The following is a 25,630-nucleotide window of genomic DNA, read 5'->3' on the forward strand; positions in this document are numbered from 1 at the left end:
GGCCTTCTGGCAGTCCCCTCACTGCGAGAAGTGAAATTACAGGGAACCAGGCAGAGGGCCTTCTCAGTAGTGGCACCCTCCTTGTGGAACGCCCTCGTTTCAGATGTCAAGGAGATAAAGTACTATATAACTTTTAGAAGACATCTGAAGGCAGCCCTGTATCGAGTGGTTTTTTATGTTTGATGTTTTACTATGTTTTTATAAATTCTGTAAGCCGCCAAACAACAACAATTTTAATATTTACAGTGGTCCCTCGACTTATGAACTACTCATCATCCGAAAGTTTCGACATCCGAACGGAAACCGTTGCCGGTTTTAGATGCGGTTTCCTCGGCTTTCAAATTTTAGATGCGGTTTCCTCGACTTATGAATTTTTCCGAATATTCCCCCCCCAATGCAATCCTATGAGAAAACTCGCTTTTTCAACTTACAAACTTTTTGACCTACGAATGTGCATTCGGAACGGATTAAGTTCGTAAGTCAAGGGACCACTGTATAACCCTGCCCATCTGGTTGGGTTTCCCCAGCAACTCAGGGTGAGTTACAGTATATATTAAAACATAGTAAAACAGCAAATATTAAAAACTTCCCAATACAGGGCTGCCTTCAGATATCTTCTAAAAGTTATATAGTTCATTATCTCCTTGACATCTGAAAGGAGGGCGATCCACAGGGAGGGTGCCACTACCGAGAAGGCCCTCTGCCTAGTACCATGTAACTTTGCTTCTCGCAGTGAGGGAACTGCCAGAAGGCCCTCAGAGCTGGAGGTGAGGAATGGGAGTGGAGGCGCTCCTTCAGATTTACTGGGCCAAAGTCGTTTAGGGCTTTAAAGGTCCAAACCAACACTTTGAATTGCAGGCAGGTAAGATCTCAGCTTGTGTACCAGATGGAGCTGGTAGACAGGATTAACCAGTGCCTCCATGGACAGCTGTCAGTCCAAAATGACTCCCAAGCTGCGCACCTGGTCCTTCAGGGGCACAGTTACCCCATTCAAGACCAGCCCCGCCCTCACCCGCACTCCTGTCTCCCGAAAACAGTACTTCTGTCTTGTCAGGATTCATCCTCAATCCGTTAGCTGTCATCCATCCACTAAACACCTCGAGACACTCACACAGGACATTCACCCCTTCAATGGTTCCGATTTAAAAGAGAGGTAGAGCTGGGTGTCTTCCGCACACTGGTGAACACTCAGCCCAACCCCCCTGATGATCTCCATATTCTTCTTCACGCGCAGGCTATGAACTAAAACATCAAGCTTGCTGGAGAACCAGGCTGCTGGTGGTCTAGTTGCAGGAGTTTATTGGCCAGTGATGTTACCGTGGATGAATGCAGATGTATCATTGTGACATCAGTGTATGATGTCACAGACAGAATGAGCTTCAAACACCAGCAAAGTGAGAGACAGGTAACAGTCAGACCCAAAGGTTACAGTTTCCTAGAGAATGAAAACGAATTAGATGGAGTAAACAATAATATTGGGGCGCAGCAGAACACGAACTATATACCCGCTGAAGGTCCTGGGTTCAATTTGTGACATCTGCAAGTCATCCTGAAGCCTTTGGGGCAGGGCAGGACTGGGGAAAAACATGTTTGTAAGAACTCGCTGATGGGCTTGTCAGTCTGTGCCTTGCTAGGCCTGAGGAAGCAACAATTTCAGAAAAGTTCGAGGAACAGCAGAGAAGCCATGAGGGACGAAGGCACGTAAGGTGAAGCATGTCATGACTCATGGCGTGGAGGAAGTAGACAGGCAATTCTTTTTTCTTCATCTCACTAATAATACTTGAAGTTTGGACAATCCAATGCTGCTGAATGTTAGAAGAGAAAGAACAAATTAAATACCATGACCTCACACAAAACACAGTTGAATTAGGGAATTGGCTTCCACAAGGAATAGTCATGTCAGACTAATCTGATCTCATTTTTTGACAGAATTACAAGCCTGGTAGATGAAGGGAATGCTGTGGATATAGCCTATCTTGATTTCAGTAAGGTGCCCCATGATATTCTTGTAAAGAAGCCAGTAAAATGCGGGCTGGACAATGCTACAATCCAGTAGATTTGTAACTGGCTGACTGACCGAACCCAAACGGTGCTCATCAATGGCTGCTCCTCATACTGGAGAGTAGTGGACTAGTGGGGTGCCACAGGGTTCTGTCTTATTCAACATCTTTATCAATGACTTGGATGATGGGCTTGAGGGCATCCTGAGCAAGTTTGCAGATGACACCAAATTGGGAGGGGTGGCTAATGCCCCAGAGGACAGGATCACACTTCAACATGACCTTAACAGATTAGACAACTGGGCCAAAGCAAACAAGATGAATTTTTTTTTAAATTTTAAAATAGCTTTATTAATATTAAAATACCTACAAAAATACAAACATACAAGACATACACAACATACCGAAACTACAAAGAAAGATACAAGAAATTAAAGAAAGAAAAAAAAGAAGAAAAAAAGAAGAAAGAAAAAAAGATTAAAAGAAGATAAAAGATAAATACATTGGTATATAAGTACCAAAAAAAACCCCTAATAGTAAATTATAATTCAATTAATAAACAAGTTAAATCATAACATAACATAAAACATAACGTAAGAATTCGTTTCATAATTTGAATCATATCAGAAATAAGAACAAAATCTGTATTCTACTATGCAAACTCAAATATGAATAAACCCAGTTATTAATCCCTATATCTTCTTATAGTACTTATATTTCATAAGTAATAAATTCATCATCTATAAATTCATATATACACAAAACATTCATACTTAATCAAACTTCACCTGTAAATCGACTTCCGCTTGCCCTTTTCCCGGGTTTACAGTTTTCTACCCTTTTGCATTGTTTCCCTTATTTATCACATTTCTATCTATGCGGGTTGTTAAAAGCAAATCCAAGTTTTTATCATGGGGCACTGCTTCCTAAAATAATCTCCCAATTTCCTCCAATTTTTTGCCGAATTTTCCCAACTCCCTCCCCTTATTATATTCGTTAATCTGTCCAAATCTATGTATCCTAATAATTTTTCCTGCCATTCTTTAATGTTAGGGGTTTCTTCTTTTTTCCAATATTTCGCTAGCAGGATTCTTGCAGCTGCCGTTGCGTATAGGCATAATTTCTCATCTTGTTTTTTAATATCCTCCCCTAACATCCCAAGTAAAAAAAATTCCGGACTCTTTTTGGTATTATACTTACAATTTTTTTTCAATTCCTCCAATATTGCATTCCAAAATATTTTGATTTTGTCGCAGTGCCACCATATATGTACGAATGTCCCTACCTCCCTTTTACATCTCCAACACAGATTATCCTTGTTTCTGTACATTTTTTTGATTTTTACCGGCGTGAGGCACCACCTATAAAACATTTTCACCAAGTTTTCTTTAATTACCTCTGACGCCGTAAATTTCCATGAATTCCTCCAGAGTTTTTCCCAGCTCTCCGCTTGAATCGGTTTCCCCAGATCTATCGCCCATTTTATCATTGTTTCCTTTACAATTTCATCCTTCAATTCCCACACCAATAATAATTTATACATCTTGTTTATAATTTTCCGATCCCCTTGTAGTAAATTAGCCTCTAATAGAGAGGGTTCAATCTGAAAACCATTTTTATGATAATCTTCTTTAAATTTACTATTTATTTGGTAATACTGCAACCACCCTGTTAGATATTGTTTTACTTCTTCATATTTTTTAAGTCCGAATTTACCCTCCTGTTCCTGCGGCAAGTCTGCATACCTTCCCCAATTCCCATTTGAATTTACTTTCTTAATTGTAATTATTTCAATTGGCGATGCCCATTTCGGCGTTTTGGGCTCCAACAGTCGTCTATAACATTCCCAGATCTTTAAAAGCGATTTTTTGATTAGATGGTTGTTGAACCCTTTATGAATTCTCACCTTACCATCTACTAGATAGGCATGCCAGCCAAATTTATTATCAATTCCTTCCAGGTCCAATAATTCATGATTTTTTAGGGTGATCCAATCTTTTAACCATAAGAAACTAGCCGCATCATGATACAATTTGAGATTCGGCAAGGCTAGCCCCCCTCTATCTTTGGAATCTGTTAATAATTTATATTTTATTCTCGCTGTTTTGTTACTCCATATAAATTTTATCAGATCCGTTTTCCATTGTTTGAATATATTATTCCCGGTGCCTAAAACAGGTAACATCTGGAACAAAAAGAGCATTCGCGGGAGAACGTTCATTTTCACTGCAGCCACTCTTCCTAATAGTGTCAAATTTAATTTATTCCAATTTTCTAAATCCCTCTTAATTTCTTTCCAAACCTTTATATAATTGTCTTTTACCAAATTATTTGTATTGTTTGTTATCCAAATTCCCAAATATTTCGTTTTCTTTACCACCTCTAATCCTGTTATTTCTTTTAATTGTCTATTTTCCTCTTTCGTCATATTCTTGGTTAACAAATTTGTCTTTTTCATATTTATATCCAATCCTGCTAGATCCCCAAATTCTCTAATTTTTTCAATAGTTCTTGGAATACTTTCTATTGGTTCTTCTACAGTGACTATGACGTCGTCCGCAAACGCCTTCACCTTGTGTATGTCTTTCCCAGTTTTTATGCCCTTTATCGTGTTTTCTTCCCTTAGGTTTTTCAATAAAAATTCCAGACATAAGATAAATAATAGCGGGGATAGTGGGCAGCCTTGCCTAGTCCCTCTCCGTATTTGAATTCCTCCTGTTATTTCATTATTTATTATTAGCTTAGCACTCTGTGATTTATAAATTGCCCCTATTCCTTTTATGATTTTCTCTCCAAATCCCAACATTTCAATGCAGCTCTTCATAAAAGTCCATGAGACTTTATCAAAGGCTTTCTCCGCATCTAGCATCAGGAAAGCTACCTTTTTATTAAACCTCAAGCCTAGATGTTCTAAGATATTAATGATATTTCTGATATTATTATACATGAATCTGTCTGGGAGAAATCCTGCTTGGTCTTTATTCATTATATTCTTCAAAACTTTTTTCATTCTGTTGGCTATCAAGTCTGTAAAGATCTTATAATCATTATTTAATAATGAGATGGGGTGAAAATTTTGTCTGATTTTTATCTGAATTTTGCTTTGGGATGAGTGCTATGTATGCTTCTTCCCATGTTTGGGGAATTATACCTTTTTCTAAAATTTCATTTAATAATCTATGTAGGGGATCAATCAGTATTGTTGCAAATTTTTTATAAAACATTGCCGAAATTCCATCTGTGCCAGGATATTTGCCTGGTTTCGATCTTTTAATTGTTTCCTGTATCTCCTCCTTAGTTATTGGCTCATTTAGTAATTTCACTTTCCCCTCATCAATTTTTGGCATACCGGTTTTTTTTTTAATACAATCCTCAATTTTATTTTGATTTGGTTTCTCTTCCTTATATAAGTTGGCATAATATTGTACAAATTGTTTTGCAATTTCTTTAGGATCTTCTATTATTTTCCCCTCCTTTATTATTTTATCTATCATCCTTTCCTTTTGTTTCTTCTTTAACTGCCAGGCTAAATATTTTCCTGCTTTGTTGGAGTGCTCAAAGCTTTTTTGTCTCAGATATCTTATTTTTCTTTCTGTTTCGTCATCTAAAATCATAGAAACTTGATTTTGTAGAACTTTTATGTTTCTTTTCACATCCTCCTTATCTCGACATCTCAAGGTCTCTAATTTTATCTCATTCTTTCTAATTTCTTTCAGGAGACTTTCTAGTTTTTTCTCTCTTTCTTTCTTCTTCCAACTATTTTGGCTAATAAAAAAACCCCTGAACACAGCCTTACCTGCATCCCACACTGTATTTACACTGGTTTCTTGCCTCATATTTATCTGAAAAAATTCCTTTATTATATACTCTGCTTTCTTAACTACCTTTTCATCTTCCAATAAAAATTCATTTAATTTCCACCTTTTGATATATTTCTCCGTGCCAATTATTTCCATCCCTATGGGGTTATGGTCCGATATCGTTAGGCCCAAATTTCTATCTTTTTACATCTTAACAACAGCTCTTTAGACGCCCAAATCATATCTATTCTGCTTTCTGAATCTTGGGGGTATGAGTAGAATGTGAACTGTCTTTGGGTTGGATGTTTGCGTCTCCATACGTCTTCCAGGTCCAAATTATCTATTAATTGAAAAAAAGATTTTGGAAGGCGCCCCCCCCTTTTTATTTACTCCCCCTTTGTTTGACTTATCAGCTTCCGTAGATATTACCCCATTTAAGTCCCCCATTAGAATAATTTTTTGATCACTATACTCCAACAACGCGCTCTCTAATTTTTGGTAGAATTTTGATTTATTCTCGTTCGGCGCATAAATTCCTACTAAAATTATTTTCTCTAATTTGGCCTTAATTTTTAAAATTATGATTCTTCCTTCATCATCTTTATAAATTTGCTCTGGATTTAATTTGGGGTTGACATAAAATGCCACACCCCTTTTCTTGCTTACATCTGAGGATATGAATTCCATTCCTAACTTTCTATTTACCAATAGTCTACAGTGTTTCCTTGCTATATGCGTCTCCTGTAAGCATATTATATCTGATTTCTTTTTTATCAACAAACGTTCCACTCTATTTCTTTTTAATTTATTATTTAGCCCGTTCACATTCCAAGAGGTAAGTCTTAAATCCATCTTCCACACTTCTTCAATTTTATTATCCCTGACACAAGGTGTATTTTGTACAAATTACCTTTATTCTTTCTCCGTAAACAACAAAATCTATGATAAAATTTAGTCTCTCAATAAGCACATCAACATGAATTAGGCGATGATCATAAAGGAACAGAAAGCAAGAGGGAAGAAAAAGGGAGAAAGGAGAAAGGAAAAGACAAGAAAAACAAAAGAAAAAATACTAATCTAAATGAGAAAACACAGAATCACCAAATTACTATAATCGTCCACTCCTCCTCTAAATTCTTCTCTTGTCATGTATTTTCAGCTCACTCTCCTGGGTAAAGACCGATTGTAGAGATTGTTTATTTGTTTATTCTAGTCTTCTTCCTCGTCACTTTCCAATTTGTCTTTCTTTTTCTTTCTCTCTACCACCTCCCCCCCCCAACGCACTAGCATACTTCCTCCAGAACTTCTCCACCTGAGACTCTGTCGTGTATTTTCTTTTAACCTGCTTGTAAGTGAAGGTTATCCCTTCAGGAAACTCCCATTTATAATAGATATTGGTTACAGGTAGGTAGCCGTGTTGGTCTGGATCGAAGTAAAATAAAAAAATTCCTTCAGTAGCACCTTAAAGACCAACTAAGTTTTTATTTTGGTATGAGCTTTCGTGTGCATGCACACTTCTTCAGATACCTGGTATCATGAAGGTATCTGAAGAAGTGTGCATGCACACGAAAGCTCATACCAAAATAAAAACTTAGTTGGTCTTTAAGGTGCTACTGAAGGAATAATAGATATTGTTCCTCTGCAAGGCATCGGCTAATAACTTATATTTTGATCTTTTCCTCAGTAGTCTTGGTGGGATTTCCCTCATGATGACAATGTCTCTGTCCTCTATCCTCAGCTTCTGAACTTTTTTATGTTGCATTATCTTATCTCTTAATATCCTAGAGGTCAGGAAAACTAAACAGTCGTTTGGCCAATTGCCTGCCTGTGCTTGCTTCGTTCTTAGTCTGAAAGCTCTGTCTACACAAATGGATACGTCCTCTTCTTGTAGTTCCATCCAGTTTGCAATCTCTTTAATTATGATGTTTTCCACATTTTCTTCCGGGCTCTCTTTTAGGCCTCTGAACCTCAATGTCAAGTCATTTTGTTTGAGCTCATGCATCGCAATCGTATCCCAGATGGCCTCTTGCATGTCCTTTAATTTCTGCATTTCTTCTCTTATTTTTTCTTGGGCTCTTTTCAGTTCTCTCTGCTCCTCTGCATGTTTTTTTTGATGTTTCCTCTTGTTTATTCACTTTGGTTGATAGGCTCTGGGTGACTTCCTCCATCTTTTTGTTTCTCTCTTGTAACTCCTCATATTGTTTATTCAAATCAATTATTGCTTTGGAATTTTCCTCAATCCTTTTCAGGTTTTGTTCAATTTTACTGCCCATGTTGTCCAACTTTTCATTCATAGAGTCCATTTTCTCATTAATCTCTGCTTTCATTCCTAAGATTAGTTCCCTTAAATCCATTGGTTCAGTTTCTGCGTTAGATTGCCTTCTTTGCTGGCCTGCTGCCGCGAGCGTAGCTTGGTTTCTAAGTCTCTTGTCCATATTAGGCTTTATATTTTTGGAGTACTGTGCCCAGTTGTGGTTAATCAAACCTTCCAAACTTTCCACTCCTGAGGTGGGTTTAATTGTCTCTTTTGGGGGGGGGGCTGGGCATTTATTTTTTAAGCTTGCATATTGAGCATGGACTGTACCAGAGAGAAAGGGTTATACGACAAGTTGACACGCTGGGAGAGGTAATAGAGTCTAATAGTGGCTATTTTGTCCTGTAATTGCGCTTTCCCAGACTATCTGCTAGCCACCACCGCGTGTTGCTGTTCAGTTTCCTTCCCTCTTTACTCACATCACTTCTCTCCTTAGCTGATCCCCCTTCTTCCCATTCTTTGCGCTCAGTTGTTTCCGGTTTGACCGTGATTCAGCACATTGCTGCCACCATTTTATACTTCTAAGTTTTCCTAGTCCTTTCCTCTCCTCCTTTTAAGTTCTTCGTTTATTTTAATAAATTGATATAGTTGCGTTTTGGGGGTTTTCTCTCTAACCTTTATGTTCTACTTTCCGTCGCATTTAAAGCATTTCCCGCCACTGAGAGTCAGTTTTAAAACAAACATTTAGCTTCCTTCGGGACTAGAAACGCCCCCACTCCTTCCCCGCTTCTCCGCTTACTTTTCAGTTCACTCTCCGGTGCTCCTTAGCTGCTCTTTAGTTGTCAACCTCTAGTTATAAATCACTAGCTTTTCCGCCTCGTCCCTTCCCCAAAGCATTTAATGGGTACCTCCAGACCAGGCACCGGGGGGGGGGGGGTTGTTCCTTTTTACTCCGATCTTTGGATTCCTTTTTCCTTTCTTTCCGAGTTTCTTTGTCTCTCTCCCCACGTTTCTTGTTACAATGTTGCAGCCTCCGGGAGTTCAGACAAGCCCCTTTCTTTGTCGCTTTTCTCAAACACTTCCCGGTAGAAGCCAAGGCTAAGGTAAGTCTTCGATATTATTTAAAACTGAGCCTTGCTCTTTGGTTAAAGTCCTCAGTGTTGCAGCTGCCGCTAGGTTGAGTCTCTCTCGGGGCCGCTTATAGGGGGATGGGAATTTCCGTGCGCTAGGGCCTCCGGTTTTCAATCAGCTTTTTAATCATTTTTTTGCCCTGTTCTCTGCACCGCTTTGCACCCTCGCACCCCGAAAGTTTCCTTCGTGGGTTCCGACCTTCCGTTGCCCTCGGAGGGTCTTTTGCTCCCCTATAATAAGCCAAAATCAGTGGGATAGCTCGCCCACCTTTTCGGCCACGTCTTGACTCGACCGCGACCAACCCGGAAGTCCCAAACAAGATGAATTTTAACAGGGAGAAATGTAAAGTACTACACTTGGGCAAAAGAAAAAAATGAAAGGCACAAATACAGGATGGGTGGCACCTGGTTTGAGAGCAGTACATGTGAAAAGGATCTAGGAGACTTGGTAGACCACAAACCTGACATGAGTCAACAGTGTGATGCAGCAGCTAAAAAAGCCAATGCAATTCTGGACTGCATCAATAGGAGTATAGCATCTAGATCAAGGGAAGTAATAGTACCACTGTATTCCGCTCTGGTGAGACCTCACCTGGAATACTGTGTCCAGTTCTGGGCACCACAGTTCAAGAAGGATACTGACAAGCTGGAACGTGTCCAGAAGAGGGCAACCAAAATGGTCAAAGGCCTGGAAACAATGCCTTATGAGGAACAACTTAGGGAGCTGGAGAAGAGAAGGTTAAGGGGTGATATGATAGCCATGTTCAAATATATAAAAGGATGTCATATAGAAGAGGGTGAAAGGTTATTTTCTGCTGCTCCAGAGAAGCGGACACGGAGTAATGGATTCAAGCTACAATAATGAAGATTCCACCTAAACGTTAGGAAGAACTTCCTGACAGTAAGAGCTGTTCGACAGTGGAATTTGCTACCAAGGAGTGTGGTGGAGTCTCTTTCTTTGGAGGTCTTTAAGCAGAGGCTTGACAGCCATCTGCCAGGAATGCTTTGATGGTGTTTCCTGCTTGGCAGGGGGTTGGACTGGATGGCCCTTGTGGTCTCTTCCAACTCTATGATTCTATGATTCTAGTGATGGCCATCAACTTGGTGTGGGTTTTATGCCTGGCTTTATCCATGTCTTCAGTCCCAAAACTTGGAAGGTTTTGAAAGAGAATTCCTGGAGGATATGGCTATCTGTAGATAATGACCTCCACTGTAATAGGCAGTATGCTTCCGAATGAGAGCGGATCAAGGCCTTTAGAGGCCCCAATCACTTAAAAGCTCTTGGTGCCCCTTGCGTATCTATTTCAAAATATGAACATTAACACATATATTAAGTAGAATAGAAACATCATCACCTGACCCCCCCAATAAACATTAATAAACCGTAAAATAAAGATTGTTTTTTTGAAATGAAGCAAACCCTACATTCACTTTCATCATTCATTACTACTTCCTTTCACAATTTTATTTCTTAATTTATGCTTCTTTGACTCCATGCCGAACAAGTTCTGCATCCAGATTGAAATGGGTCAAAATATTAGCTTAACCCTAGGTCATGTAATCTCTCAACTGTTCCCCTGCTTGACTTATTAAAGCTTGCCAAGGGGTATGAGTGGGTGGATTCAGGAGTTGTCAATGCGTATTCATGGAAAAGGGTAGTCCTAGTTGTCTTGAAATTTGTGGTAGCTTTATCTCTCCTGAAAATTTCCAATATGAGCCAATTGGTTTATGATGACTACTACTAAGTGATAGCTAGTACCGGTTGTTTGGGAAGTGTAGATGATGGAGAGGATTGTGGCAGAACATTTGCGAACATACATTCTATGAGCTTGTTGCTTTTGCAATTGTCCTGCCACATACCAGGGCCGGGTCTACCTTAACAACATGGTGTTTTGCGAAGACTCTTCAAAGAAGCTAAATATCAGACTCTACCAACTTCACTTTTTGTAGTTAGATGTGTTTTTGTGTTCAGATCAGGCCTGAGTATGATAATGTAGCACTTGGGAATAAAGATGCAGCCCAGAAGCCCAGCACTGGAGGCCAACATAGAGAAGACCTGCACAGCTACCATGTACTTCCCCTTGGTGCTCAGGTAGGTAGGCACAAAGGACACCCACACACTGCAGAAGACCAGCATGCTGAAGGTGACCAGCTTGGCTTCATTGAAGGACCCTGGAAGCTTTCTAGCTTGGAAAGCCACCGTGAAGCAGATGGCCGTCAGGAAGCCCATGTAACTGAGGACAGTGTAAAACATAGCAACAGATCCTTCATTGCATAGAAGGATGATCTCTCCAGCCTGGGAGTGCATGTCAAAGTCTGGGAATGGAGGAGAGGTACCCAGCCAGATGGTGCAGATGATAATTTGCATACCAGAACATGAAAGGACAATGGAGTTGGCCAGACTCTTCCCCAGCCATCTCCTCACCTTGTTCCCTGGCTTTGTGGCCAAGAAGGCCAGAACCACAGTGATGGTTTTTGCCAACACAGAAGAGACAGCGAATGAAAATATGATGCTGAAGGCTGTTTGTCGGAGAAGGCAGGTCACTTTCCTTGGCCGGCCGATGAACAGGAAGGAGGACAAAAAGGAAAGCAGGAGGGAGATGAGGAGGATATAGGATAAGTCTCGATTGTTAGCTCTGACTATGGGAGTTTCCTTGTATTTAATGAAGATTCCGAGGACAACACCAGTGGTTAAGGAGAAGAAGTGGGCAAAGCAAACCAGGAGGATCCCCAAGGGTTCTTCATAAGTGAGAAATGTTACAGTCTTGGGGATACATTTGTCTCGTGCTTGATTTGCATGCTGATCTTCTGCGCATGTGGTGCAATGCTTTGCATCTGAAGAAAAGAAGGACTTCAGTACCACTAACAAAACTCTTACATCAGTAACGGTGTGTTCCAATACAGTGGGACAATATACCGATGTGGAAGAGGTCAGGAAATCAGAGAAGGACATTTCCCTGGCTGTGGACGGGATTTGCTTGAAGAGCCCTAAATCGTACACAGACTGAAAATGGGATGCTTAAGCCATTTTTGAGCATTTTACTCTGACGTAGGCATCATCAAATTTACTTCTTAGGAACCCCTAAATGTCAGAGTATGAGAACAGATTACAGAGTGTTCTCCTCCTATAAGGAAAGTTTACACATGTTCTGTTTTATTTCATTCATTGATTATTATTTTTCTTCCAATTCTATTACCGTATACTTAGCATGGAAAGTATCTCTAAGGTGTGCACAGAAAACTAAAGCAACAGCAGGCAACTTAAGCAATGATCAGTTATTTATAAAAATGTTACCCTAATACAAGATTACAATATATGTAGAAACGAATATCACTCCTTGTCCTTCTGACGCACTTCACCTCACAGACTCCGTCCTCTCACCAAGATCATAAACAAACTCACAGCTCTCCCACAAAAAACTGCTGATCTCACAGTTCTTTCTGTAACCTCTGCCCTCTTCTCCTCCAGGTCCAGGTCCTGTGGAGAGCATGATTTAACCCAGAAAAGGGATGCAGAGCATGGTGTGGTCTGCTTGCTGATCTCTCCCCTTTCCCTCCGCAGTGTATAAAGAGAAGGTTTCCCGGACTTCCTGGTTGGTTGCGAGCGCCGGCGGCTGTGGGAGAGATTCCTCCCAGTCCTTTGAGGGGTTCTGGGGGGTCTGCAGAGCGCGCAGCCCCCCGAAACTTCGGATAGAGAGTTCTGAAGACTTGGGGAACCCGGCAGTTGTCTTTTTTTTTGCCTCCCTTCCCCCGAAGAGCTCTAATAAGAGTCCGAGAGCGGGAAGGTGGAAGGCACGGCACAGCGGGTACAGCGCTTTCCCTTAAAGGAGAAGCTCCGTTTACTGGCGGCGGAACAGCAACCAATCTCCTTCAAAATCTACAACATCAACATGGAACCATCTGGCCATCGTGAGTAATGAATCTAAAAAGCTTTTAAAGTCTCTAATTTGGACGGATTTGGTCAAAGGGGAACCTAAAATTTATGGAGGTCGGGTTCTTCCCTCCCCCCTGTGGAAGATTGAAAGCAAAGACAGTCTCCGCAGCACTTTAACCATAAAGCTTTGTAACTTTATTTCTTGGACTTTGAACTATCTAAAAGAGAGCAGGGCTCTGGAAAATACCCTGCAGTGGACAGCAATATTTACATTTGAGATTGCTTGCTCAAACTGGAAGCGGGACTTCGTTCTGATCTCTCTAGCCGTTCGCCATTGTGACGGCACAAAAGAAACTTCCATATGAACTTCTGTTTACCCCTTGACAGGCTTTGATCTGCCTGCAACTTTCCTTGGAGGATTTTATAGACTATGCGACGTATCGACTTTTGAGCTATAAAGTGACTGTGTGAAATATTGTTCCTTTGCCTTGTTCCTTTGTCTGGAATTATTTCAATGAGCCAGTTTCAGTTTCAACATACAGGCAAGCATACAGAGACTGTGTTATAAGTTAGAAGTTTGGAACTTTCGTGCCAGCATTGACCTTGAAAAGACTGCCAGCTTCTACTTGTTTATACTATTTCACTGATAAAAAGACATCTGGACTACTGGCGGTGAAAGAGCTCTTACTGACTGACTTGAGGCAATCTATTGAGTGGAACTTTCCGCTGAACGGCTTGCTCTTTCACAGATGCTGCATGTGGATGAATGTTTACTTTATATGATTGCTGTAACTTTCCCACACAGGAGCTCAAGCTGTAACCTGATCTCCTGTCATGTGATGTTCTTTGTTCTGTTTCTACTTTCACTTTCTTCTGAACTGGAGAGTGATGGCTGAACACACACTCTCTGAATAAACGTAGATTAGCACCTACGATTGTTTGCTTTCTTCTTTACCGAAGCCAGTGGCAATAGTAAGAATATTGGTGATTTACACCCCAATATTCTAACATTGGTAGCAGAGGATGGTTTCGATCCGCGGACCTCTGAAAAGCGTGAAAACAGGCACGTAAACAGGCCTCAATCTGCAGCAGCTGATCCTGAGGAATTTCGCCTGCTTGGGAGTCACCGGTTCCTGCGTTCCAGGGGAGGAAGTGCACGGACGTCTGCGTTCCTTATCACCGGAGCAGTGAGTAACCGGGACTGATTTATAGCGGCAATAAAACCTCTAAAGCGGCAGCTTAATTGCAGATGCCTGCCGAAAGCCTAATTTGCAGCTTTTTTGTACTTTGAAGTCAGAAGCTAGCAGCACGCTTACAGTAGCAAGATGGCTAAAGCCGGGGATTCAGATCAAACACCCAAGAGTTTGTGTCCTCTGTTAACTGACACAAATTACGCAACGTGGAGTGTTAAAATGGAATGTGTTCTTATCCGGCAAGGACTTATTGAGTTGATTCAGAACGCACCGCCCGTTTTGCCAGGCCAAAGGTGGTTGAATCGCAACGCACAGGCAAGGGCAACAATAGTTCTGCATTTGGACCCATCACAGCTGGTTCATATTCGGAATATTGATAATGCTTATGATGTTTGGACTCATCTTCGGGACGAGCACCTTAGGTTGCGCGCCGGATCAACAATGTTATACTTTCAGAGATTAATTAATTTGCGTCTGAAGGAGGGAGGAGACTTGAGAGCCCATTTGCATCAGATGCGTCAACTACGCCAGGAGCTAGTTGACAGAAACGTCAATTTGAATGACGACATTTATTGCTTTACAGTGCTAAATAGCCTTCCCAAGTCCTATAATGCTATTGCAGCCCAGCTGGGGGCTCAAGACCCTCAGCAAATGACTGCAGCAGGAATTTATGCTTCATTGCTTAATGAGGAGGACAGGACCCGCGCACAGGCGGAGGCCAACGGGGAGCGCTACTCACCCTCACCTGGTGCATCTGCAGAGACTGCACAAGCCCTTAAAACTGTGGTCAGATGCCAGTTATGCAATATTCCTGGGCACACAGCGAAGACATGCAGAAGACCCCAGAAGGACTCAGGAAGTCAACAACAGGCTTCTGGGCCTAAGGGGAAAGGCAAAAGCAGCAGCGGCAGCAGCAGCAGCACCAGCACCAAGGGCCCTACAGCACGCAAAATGCTTGTAATGCTCACTCAGCTTGATGACCAAGAAGACGACGGGTCTTATCTGATCATAGATTCTGGATCTTCGCACCATCTGGTGAACGACAAGAGACTGTTCCAGACTTTCGAGAAGCTGGACTCCATCGTGTCACAGGCAGATGGCAATTCCTTGAAATCCATTGGAAAGGGAACTATTTTTCTGAAATCTCTAAATTTGAGTATCAGTAATGTGTATCTTGTTCCAGAGCTGAAGCAAAACCTTTTCAGTGTTTCTCAAATTGATGAGAAGGGGTTTGAGCTGTGTTTTCACAGGGGCACCTGTGTGATTTCTAAAGATGGAGAAGTTCTTTTGACGGGACACAGAGACAAAGATAACCTTTTCAGATTATCTTATGATAAAAGTGATGCATGCTTTAACGTTGTTGATGATTGTTTAACAGGTCCAGAGGAGCCTAAGGTGGCAAAGAAGCAACCAAGCAAGAAAGGTCTAACACGTTGTTTCCAGATCGTTTCTGCTGGTGTTTTTGGTCCTATGCCAGAGTCCCTTGGCAAGGCCAAATATTATCTTCTGATAACTGACCACTTCTCTAAGTATACGTGGTTTTATCCTCTGCAAAAGCCTCAGCAGGCTATTGTGAAATTTTCTGAATTTCATGCTAAGGTTGAACTGAAACATGGTTGTAAAATTGAATGTTTATTGACCAATGACATTCCTCTTTTTACTTCACAGGAGTTTCAAGCTTTTTTTGATGACAAAGGCATTCACCACAAGTTTGCCAAAACCCAGGCAGCTTGGGACAAAAGCTTATGTGTTAAGGTTAACACTGAGTTAGAAGCAGGCATGCAAGCGCAACTGCTGAGTTCAGGATTGTCTGAACAACTGTGGGCTGAAAGCATCTCATTTTTCCTTTACCAGTGGCTCAGACAGGTTCCTAAAGGACAGAAGCGTTCTCCTTATGAGATTCTGTTCCAACAAAAGCCTGATGTGAGCAACACTAAGGTTTTTGGAACCAAAATGTGGGTGGCTTCGCTTGAGGGCAAGCCAGTCCAAGGCATTCTATTGGGTTTTGAGGAAGGTCAATACAGAGTTATGTTGTCTTCTTCCAATGAGGTGATTCTTACTCAAGAGGTAGAACACTCTCCTACGCCACAAGAAACATATGTTCTTGATGAATTTCCCATAGGTGCCAATGATTTTGATGCTTCCTACACTGACACAAGTGGTAGTGATAATGATTCCTTTGCTGATGGCTCCACCCTGAGTAGCTCTGACACAGGGGAGACAGTCATACACAAAGGAACTCATGCTGTTTTTAACAGACCATCATCGGATGATGAAAAAGTGCTTGAAGCACTAGATCCACTGTTTACCATTGGTAAGAGTTCTCCCAAAAGTCCCGAGGGGGAGAATCTCAGTAAACAGGATTTGCACCTCTCACGCAGGTCTGAGAGGATTAGAAGAGGACCCAAGAGGTATTCTCAGGAGTTTGCCAACACAGCAATTGCAAATTTAGCTGTGCTTAGAACTCCAAAACAGGCAGCAGTCACACAGGCTAAGCCACAACAACAGGTTGTCAAACGCAACACTGTTTCTGTCCACAGAGCAACTGCTCTGGTCCCCTGGAAGCCAAAGCTGGTCAATCCAGTCTCAGAGAGTTCCACAGCAGGAAAGTCCTACTTTGTTTATGACAACTGTCTGTTCACTTCTCTTAATGATGCTCTCACATTTGCATCTTTTTCCATTTCAGGATTCAGGGGAGATGTTAGCATAAATCCTCTGCATGGCACAGATGCTGCATGTGGATGAATGTTTACTTTATATGATTGCTGTAACTTTCCCACACAGGAGCTCAAGCTGTAACCTGATCTCCTGTCATGTGATGTTCTTTGTTCTGTTTCTACTTTCACTTTCTTCTGAACTGGAGAGTGATGGCTGAACACACACTCTCTGAATAAACGTAGATTAGCACCTACGATTGTTTGCTTTCTTCTTTACCGAAGCCAGTGGCAATAGTAAGAATATTGGTGATTTACACCCCAATATTCTAACAGTGGACAGCAATATTTACATTTGAGATTGCTTGCTCAAACTGGAAGCGGGACTTCGTTCTGATCTCTCTAGCCGTTCGCCATTGTGACGGCACAAAAGAAACTTCCATATGAACTTCTGTTTACCCCTTGACAGGCTTTGATCTGCCTGCAACTTTCCTTGGAGGATTTAAGGATGTTTTCCCCCCCTCTTTTATAGACTATGCGACGTATCGACTTTTGAGCTATAAAGTGACTGTGTGAAATATTGTTCCTTTGCCTTGTTCCTTTGTCTGGAATTATTTCAATGAGCCAGTTTCAGTTTCAACATACAGGCAAGCATACAGAGACTGTGTTATAAGTTAGAAGTTTGGAACTTTCGTGCCAGCATTGACCTTGAAAAGACTGCCAGCTTCTACTTGTTTATACTATTTCACTGATAAAAAGACATCTGGACTACTGGCGGTGAAAGAGCTCTTACTGACTGACTTGAGGCAATCTATTGAGTGGAACTTTCCGCTGAACGGCTTGCTCTTTCACTAGACTGAATGGTTTATATTCTATTTTGTTGTTTTGATTAAAAGACATCTGAACTACTGGCTGAGACAGAGGGCTTAAGGCCTAAGTTGGGACTACCATCTGAGTGGAAATTTTTATTGAACTGTGTGCTTTGAGATTGGATTGATTGGAAGTATGGCTGGAACAGAGACTGGCAAAGAGACTGGCAAAGGAAAGAAAAAATCATCCATCTCTGCTACTTTGGAGGAGCAAATCTTAAGTGCTCTTGATCGAAATTCGAGAGAACAACAACGGACTACTGAGGAGCTTCGGAAATTGCGGGAGGAAGTGGGTGCAATTTCTAAGGATATTGCGCAGGTGAGAGCACAGGTGACTGGTGTGGAGAAGAGACTGGACCATCTCGAGGAGGAAAAGGTACCTGACTTGGAGAAGGAAGCCTACAAGACCAAAGTGGACTTAGCTTTTGTACAACTACGTCAAAAAGAAGGGAATCTCAGGATAAGAGCGTTCCCTAACATTGAGAAGAGTGATCTGAAAGAGGCAATAATTGAAGAATTTGTGAAGGCCTGGAACCTATCAAAGGAAGAGCTAGAAGGACAAATGATAAAAGCATTTAGGTTTGGAGCAAAATCAAAAGGAGACAAGAAACTGATTAGTGATTGTTTGGTGTCATTTCAAACAAGAGAACAAAGAGATAGAATTCTGGGCCTACACTACGAGAAGACCTTAAAGGTGCAAGGAGCGCCAATAATAATTTTTAAAGACCTACCAAAATTCTTTTTGGACCTGAGATCCCAATATTCGGATTTGGTAGCCATCTTGAAGAGACAAGGGATCAATTATAAGTGGGAATTGCCGGAGGGCTTGAATTTCCAATTTCAACAGAAAAAGATAAAGATCAGGTCAGAACAGCAGAAGAGAGAATTTCTTCAGCAACACGAGAGAGAGTTGTCAAGAGTTGGGTTAGCAACCTCCACCCCGGGCCAACCAGGACACCCGATTGAGCTGGATTCAGATTCCTTCTTGGGAGCAGGAGCTGCGGCAGCAATTTAGAGATGTCACTGAGGATTTTGTCGTGGAATTCGAATGGCTTGAATTTAAAACGGAAAAGGAATGAAGTTTACCATACCTTAGCAAAACAAAGATTGGACATAATATGCCTTCAGGAAACTCATATTACAAGAGCACATCAAAGACTTTTAAAGAATAATAAATTTGGAGAAGAATTTATTTCTTCGGATGATGTCAAAAAGAGAGGTGTGGTGATTTACGTGAAAGAAAAATTAAAGCCAAAGTTAATATTTAAAGATGAAGAAGGGAGATACGTAGCAGTGGAAATCTCATCGCAAGGCGAAAAATTGTTGATTCTGGGAGTTTATGCACCAAATGATGGAAAATCAGAGTTTTTTAAGAAATTATATAACAAACTCTTGGACTATTTGGATTACAAATTATGCTTAATGGGAGACATGAATGGAGTGGTCTCTACATTAATGGACAGATCACAAAGACAGTCTTGCACCAAAGAAGGAAGACTACCAAAGTCTTTCTTTGATTTGATTGAAAATTTTGATCTGATTGATACTTGGAGATTGAAAAATCCATTGGAAAAAGACCAGACTTTTTTCTCAAATTCTCAACAATCGTGGAGTCGTCTCGATTACATATGGATTACAAGAGAGTTAGGACCAAAAATAAACAATGTTGAGATCTGCCCAAGAACTTGCTCCGACCATAATGCTGTACTATTAGATCTAAGGGTATCTCTCCAGGGAACTTTCAGATGGAGAATGAATGACGCGTTAACAAGAAATGAGAAAGTAGTGGAGAAAGCCCAAAAAGTATTGAAAGATTATTTTGAGATAAATTTAAGGACTACAACGGAGAAAAAAATTGTATGGGATGCCAGCAAAGCTGTGATGAGAGGATTTCTAATTCAACAAAATGCTATAAAGAAAAAAGAAGCCAATGCAAATAAAGAAAAGATTCTAAATCAAATGAAAGAAAAAGAAAAGAAATTGAGGGAAAATCCTAAAAATCAACAGGTGCAGAAAGAAATTAAGGCATTGCAAGTTCAATTTTCTAAATTGATGAATCAAGAAATTGAATCTAAAATTAAATGGATGAAACAGAAATCCTTTGAGTCAGCAAATAAATGTGGAAAGTTACTGGCATGGCAATTGAAGAAGAGGCAGAAATTGAACACTATTGTAAGTTTAGTGCAAGATGGAAAGCATCTGGAGCACCCGAAAGAGATACAAAAAGCTTTTCAGAAGTATTTTAAACAATTGTACAAACAGGAAAATCAAAATAAAGAGGAAGTGGAGCAATTCTTGGACAAATTTGGGCTACATAAAGTCCCAGAAGAGAACAAATCCCTACTGTCTCAACAGATATCAACGCAAGAAGTGGAATATGCTATACAACAAATGCAGTCGGGCAAGACCCCAGGACCGGATGGTTTGACAGATGCATATTATAAGACAATGAAAGATTGGTTAGTTCAACCTTTGAAGGATTTATGCAATGAAATTTTGAATGGAGGAGAGGCCCCTGAATCTTGGAAAGAGGCTTACATCACTCTGATACCAAAACCGGACATGGATAGAACGCAAGTTAAGAATTATCGCCCAATATCCCTACTTAATGTGGATTATAAAATATTTGCTAACATTTTAGCCTCCAGATTGAAAAAGGTTTTGAAAGACTTTATACATCAAGATCAAGCTGGCTTCCTTCCGGGGAGGCACTTGAAAGATAATATTAGGAATATAGTTGATATTTTGGAAATGCTGGAGCAGAAGATAAACAAAAAAGCCATTCTTATGTTTATAGATGCGGAAAAGGCGTTTGACAATATTTCTTGGCTATTTCTAAAAAGAAATTTAGAAAAAATGGGAATGGGCAATGGTTTTCTGAATGGAGTAAAAGCAATCTATTCAGAGCAAAAAGCTAAGATAATCGTGAATAATATGGTGTCAGATGAGGTTAGAATTGAGAAAGGTACAAGACAAGGGTGCCCTCTCTCTCCTTTGCTTTTTATATCGGTCCTGGAAGTCCTGCTTGACAGGATTAGAAAAGATGATGAAATAAAAGGTGTAACTGTAGGGAAGAGACAATATAAACTTAAAGCCTTTGCGGATGATTTGGTGTTAACTTTACAAGATCCAGAGTCCAGTGTACAGAGGGCTCTGGAAGTTATTCAAGAGTTTGGAAGGGTAGCAGGTTTCAAATTGAATAAATCCAAAACTAAAGTACTAGATAAAAATTTGAATAAGGAAGAGAGAGAGAAATTGCAAGAAACAACTGGTTTATCTTTTGTTAAAAAAGTGAAATACCTTGGAGTGTATATGACTGCAAAAAATTTAAATTTGTTTAAAGATAATTATGTGAAATTATGGAATGAAGTTAAGAAGGATTTAGAAACGTGGACCAACCTGAAATTGTCTTTATTGGGCCGTATAGCAACGATTAAGATGAATGTATTGCCAAAGATGTTGTTTTTATTTCAATCATTACCAATAATTGAAAAGCTGAGTTGTTTTAAAGAATGGCAAAAGGTGCTATCAAAATTTATATGGCAAGGGAAGAAGCCAAGAATCAAATATAAGATATTGACTGATGATAAACAAAGAGGAGGCTTCTCTCTACCTGATTTTAAAATTTACTATGAAGCAGCTGCCTTTTGCTGGTTGAAAGAGTGGTTTACATTGGAAAACGCTGATATTTTGGACTTAGAAGGTTATGATAATGTTCATGGTTGGCATGCATATGTGTGGTACGATAAGGTTAAGGCCCATGGAAGTTTTAAAAGGCACATTGTTAGAAATTCATTGTTCAAGGTTTGGTCCAGATATAAAGATTTATTAGAAAGAAAAACGCCAAATTGGCTTTCGCCTTTGGAGGCCAAGGTTCGCAAAAGATTAAATATGGAGACCGGTTGGTTGAAATATAGAGATTTGTTGATTCAAGATGGAGACCAATTTAAATTAAAAACATATGAGGAGTTGAAAGGTAAATTGGATGATTGGCTCCAATACCATCAGATAAATGAAGCGTTTAAAATGGATAGAGTAATTGGCTTTCAAATTGAGAGGTCAAAGGTGGAAACAGAATTGTTAGAACCTAAGATGAAAATACTTTCGAGAATGTATAAATTGCTGCTAGAATGGCATACAAAAGATGAACAAACTAAAAATGCTATGATTTTGTGGGCAAAGGATGTGGGACATAATATTATGATAGAGGATTGGGAAAAGTTGTGGAAGGAAAATATTAGATTTACTGCGTGTAGCTTATTAAAGGAGAATATAATGAAAATGATGTACAGATGGTACCTTACACCAGAAAAGTTAGCAAAGATTTACCACAACAATGACAATAAATGTTGGAAATGTAAGAAAGAAATAGGTTCATTTTACCACATGTGGTGGACATGTCCACTGGTGAATGACTTCTGGAATAAGATTTATAATGAACTTAAGAAAGTGCTAAAAGGCACAGTGGTGAAGAGACCAGAGGCATTCCTAGTGGGCATTGTAGGGAAGGAGATTCCCAAGAGAAAGGTATCCTTTTTCATGTATGCCACTGCAGCTGCGAGACTGTTGATCGCTAAATACTGGAAGCAGCAAACGTTACCAACGATTGATGAATGGCAGATGAAGATGATGGAATTTATGGAATTGGCAGAGATGACCGGACGAATCCGCAACCAGGGAGAACAAGCAATTGAAGAAGAGTGGAAAGATTTTAAATTGTATTTAAAAAAATACGCTAAAGTAATATTTTAAGAATAGAAATTAAGTGGTAAATAAATCTGTGGATTAGGTAAAAGAGGTTATTTTAGAATAGAAAATAAGAATTTAGTATTAAAAGTGAATATTTAGAGGTAGAATTTGCTAAATTGGAAGTGTGTTTGAGAAACACAGGGACGGGAACCCGAGGAGGTCCCAATATACACTGTGATAAAGATAAGTTATATAGTTTTCTATTTTTTCTTTTTTATTTTCTGGTTTTTTCTGTTTTTTCCTGACTTTTGTATTTTTGCTTTTTTGTATCTCCCCCATCCTTTCTAAACCTCTGTAAATCCCTTTTCTACTGTGAAAATCAATAAATATCTATTCGAAAAAAAATAAAGAGAAGGTTTCCCAAAGTAATTGCTTTGAACTGAAATGTATTGTGTTAACGGTGGAGACTGAAATTACAGAAGCCTTGAAAGTTGAGAAATGCCGTTAAAATCTTCACCGAAATATCTGAATGAATGGTTTATTTACTCATCAGTGAATGTATTAAAGATATCAAATTAATGTACAAATGGGAATTCTGTACAATTGTACCTTGATCTCAACCAGAATGTTTTGCCGGAGTCCATTTGACCCCCCAAACCGTTCAAAAACCAGAGCATTCACATATAGGTTTCAATCGTTCGGGATCCGATTTCTTCAGCAGCCAAGGCATTTGAGATCCATGGTATGACTGTACAGTGGTACCTCTACTTACGAATTTAATGCGTTCTGAACGCATATTCGTAAGTCAAAAAAATTGTAAGTCGAATCACATAGGAATGCATTGGGAGAAAAAAATCTAAACCACATCCAAGATGGCAGACGGAGCTCCGTTCGTAAGTAGAAACATTCGTAAGTAGAGTTATTCGTAAGTAGAGGTGCCACTGTAATACAATTTCAATCTCAGGACCTCAATGAAAGGAAAATACTGAACCACAGCATCCTCATTCGAGAGAACATGTAAACCCACAATCAAAATGAGATCCACAAATCACATGGTGCTGGAATGACCTCACTGCTGGCTGTAGGTGACTGTCCCTGGGGAGGGGCATTCTGTGAGCAGGGTGCCACAGCCAAATGAATTCATTTCCGTCCGTACTCCTCTAATTTCAGATAGTATGGGCATCTGGAAGAAAGCCCTCACTTATGAATGTGGTGTAACAGAATCTTAGAGTTGGAAGGGAACCAAACGTCATCTATTCCAACGCCACGGATTTTTTTTTGGGGGGGGGGAATGTTGGACATGGAAATTAATAAATCCTAGAAATTAATAAATGGTAGGTTTTTTTATTTATTAGGAGTATTGAACGGAAGATTGAAAGCTACTGGAAAAATACAGACTAATCTTCCATGCAAGTTGGGGCCTCACGTGACAAAAGCTGTTAATGGCCCATCTGAGAGAAATTCTTTTGCCTGGGCGAAAAAAGGTTGCCATGGTGATGGGGTGTGCATTTGAAGTGTCAGGAAAAGACAGTCCTTAGCAAGGTGTGCTGGGAAGAAGAAGGCAGTGAAGGAGGAGAGCCCCATCTTGGACGGGCTGGCTGAAGGCTGGCAGGGAGAGAGGCCTTGCAGTTGAGTGCTGCACTGCTATGGGGAACAAGACCCTCTTGAAAGGACCATACTCTAAGACCTGGTTCAACACTGTGAGAACAGGGCTATGGACTAGATGTCCTCTCCCTCACCCACCTTCCTGAACGGAGATGGTCCCTTCCGCACAAGGAGCACAATCATAGCAGCAAACGGGCTCTCCTTCTTTAGTCACTCTGGCATACCCAGGGCGACAGCTTCCGGTGCATCTTGAATGAGGCACGACCTACAAAATAAGGAGAAGGGGGATCAAAGGAGATCAACAGAAATAACAGACATCATCTGAAGGCCCTGACTGGAGAAAGTGCTCAAATAAAAATCATTTTTAAAATATTGATGCCAGATTAGAAGGCTTAAAAATGGGAATGAGACCCTTCCAAATTTTGTAGGACTGTGCAGAGGTCATCTTGTTTCTGACATAAAGTTTCATCTTTAAAAAGGATAAAGGTATTTAGAAAAGGTCAAATAATTAAACTATTGCCTTTTAAACTGTGTGTGGGATTTATTTTTCCTGTTTGCTGCTATGATATATGTTTTTGTGTTTTTTGTTTTCGTCATTATCAAGCAGCTGTTGAAGCCCACATGCCAGATATGGCTCCTCTGTCAACTTTGGGCCCATTGATGCATTGTCATCTCTCCCTCTGAGTGGATGAAAAAGGGAAAGTGTAAAGACAGCCTCTCCACGGTTTGCTCCTCTCCAACTGAATTCCTATGCAAAACAGAGAAAGCAAGGAAAACAGCAGAGATGTACACATCTGGGAAGTGGCAGTCTTCCCGGGAATGGCCAGCTTAGGGATAATATAAAATGGGCCCCTATTGGGAAATTATCCAAATTTAGCAAGGGAACTGGAGCCTGTGTGGTGTAGGGGTTAGAGGGTTGGACAAGACCCCAGGAGACCCAGGTTCCAATTGCCACTCAGCCATGAAGCTTCCTGAGTGACCTTGGGCTGTTCACTTCCTCTGAATATGTCCTACTTGACAGGGTTGTTGTGGGAATAAAACAAAGAGGCAACAAACCATATATAGCATTTTGAACTATATAGAGAAAGGTGGGATATATCAGGTATACAGGCATTTCTGAGGTACGAAAGCTATAAAGCTGAAAGAAGCCAATGAAGCTAGAAGGAGAAGGAGAAGGAGAAGGAGAAGGAGAAGGAGAAGGAGAAGGAGAAGGAGAAGAAGAAGAAGAAGAAGAAGAAGAAGAAGAATAATAATAGTAGTTTGGATTTGATATCCCGCTATATCGCTACCTGAAGGAGTCTCGAAGGGGCTAACTTTCTGAAGTCATTTCTGAAGTATGAAAGCTATAGAAGCTGAAAGAAGCCACTGAAGCTTACGGAAGAAGAAGGAGAGAAGGAGAAGGAGAAGGAGGAGAAGGAGAAGGAGAAGGAGAAGGAGAAGGGTAGTAGTAGTAGTAGTTTGGATTTGATAGCCCGCTTTATCACTACCCGAAGGAGTCTCAAAGCGGCTAACAATCTCCTTTCCCTTCCTCCCCCACAACAAACTCTCTGTAAGGTGAGTGA

The 25,630-nt window shown here is 40.4% G+C and overlaps 1 protein-coding gene across 1 annotated transcript in view; it reads right to left on the minus strand.

The window, feature by feature from the left end:
- Window positions 1-11,105: 11,105 nt before the first annotated feature.
- Window positions 11,106-25,630, minus strand: part of LOC148687166 (vomeronasal type-2 receptor 26-like) — a 29,254-nt gene continuing 14,729 nt past the window's right edge. Inside the window, exons 4-5 of the mRNA XM_088662532.1 lie at window positions 24,207-24,333; window positions 11,106-12,019 (exon numbers count right to left, since the gene is read on the minus strand). Of these exons, the coding sequence (XP_088518658.1) occupies window positions 11,106-12,019; window positions 24,207-24,333 (1,041 nt within the window). The remainder of the gene's footprint in view (window positions 12,020-24,206; window positions 24,334-25,630) is intronic.

The sequence above is a fragment of the Zootoca vivipara genome, chromosome 2, assembly GCF_965207765.1.
Source record: "Zootoca vivipara chromosome 2, rZooViv2.hap1.1, whole genome shotgun sequence".
NCBI classification, from domain to species: Eukaryota; Metazoa; Chordata; class Lepidosauria; order Squamata; family Lacertidae; genus Zootoca; species Zootoca vivipara.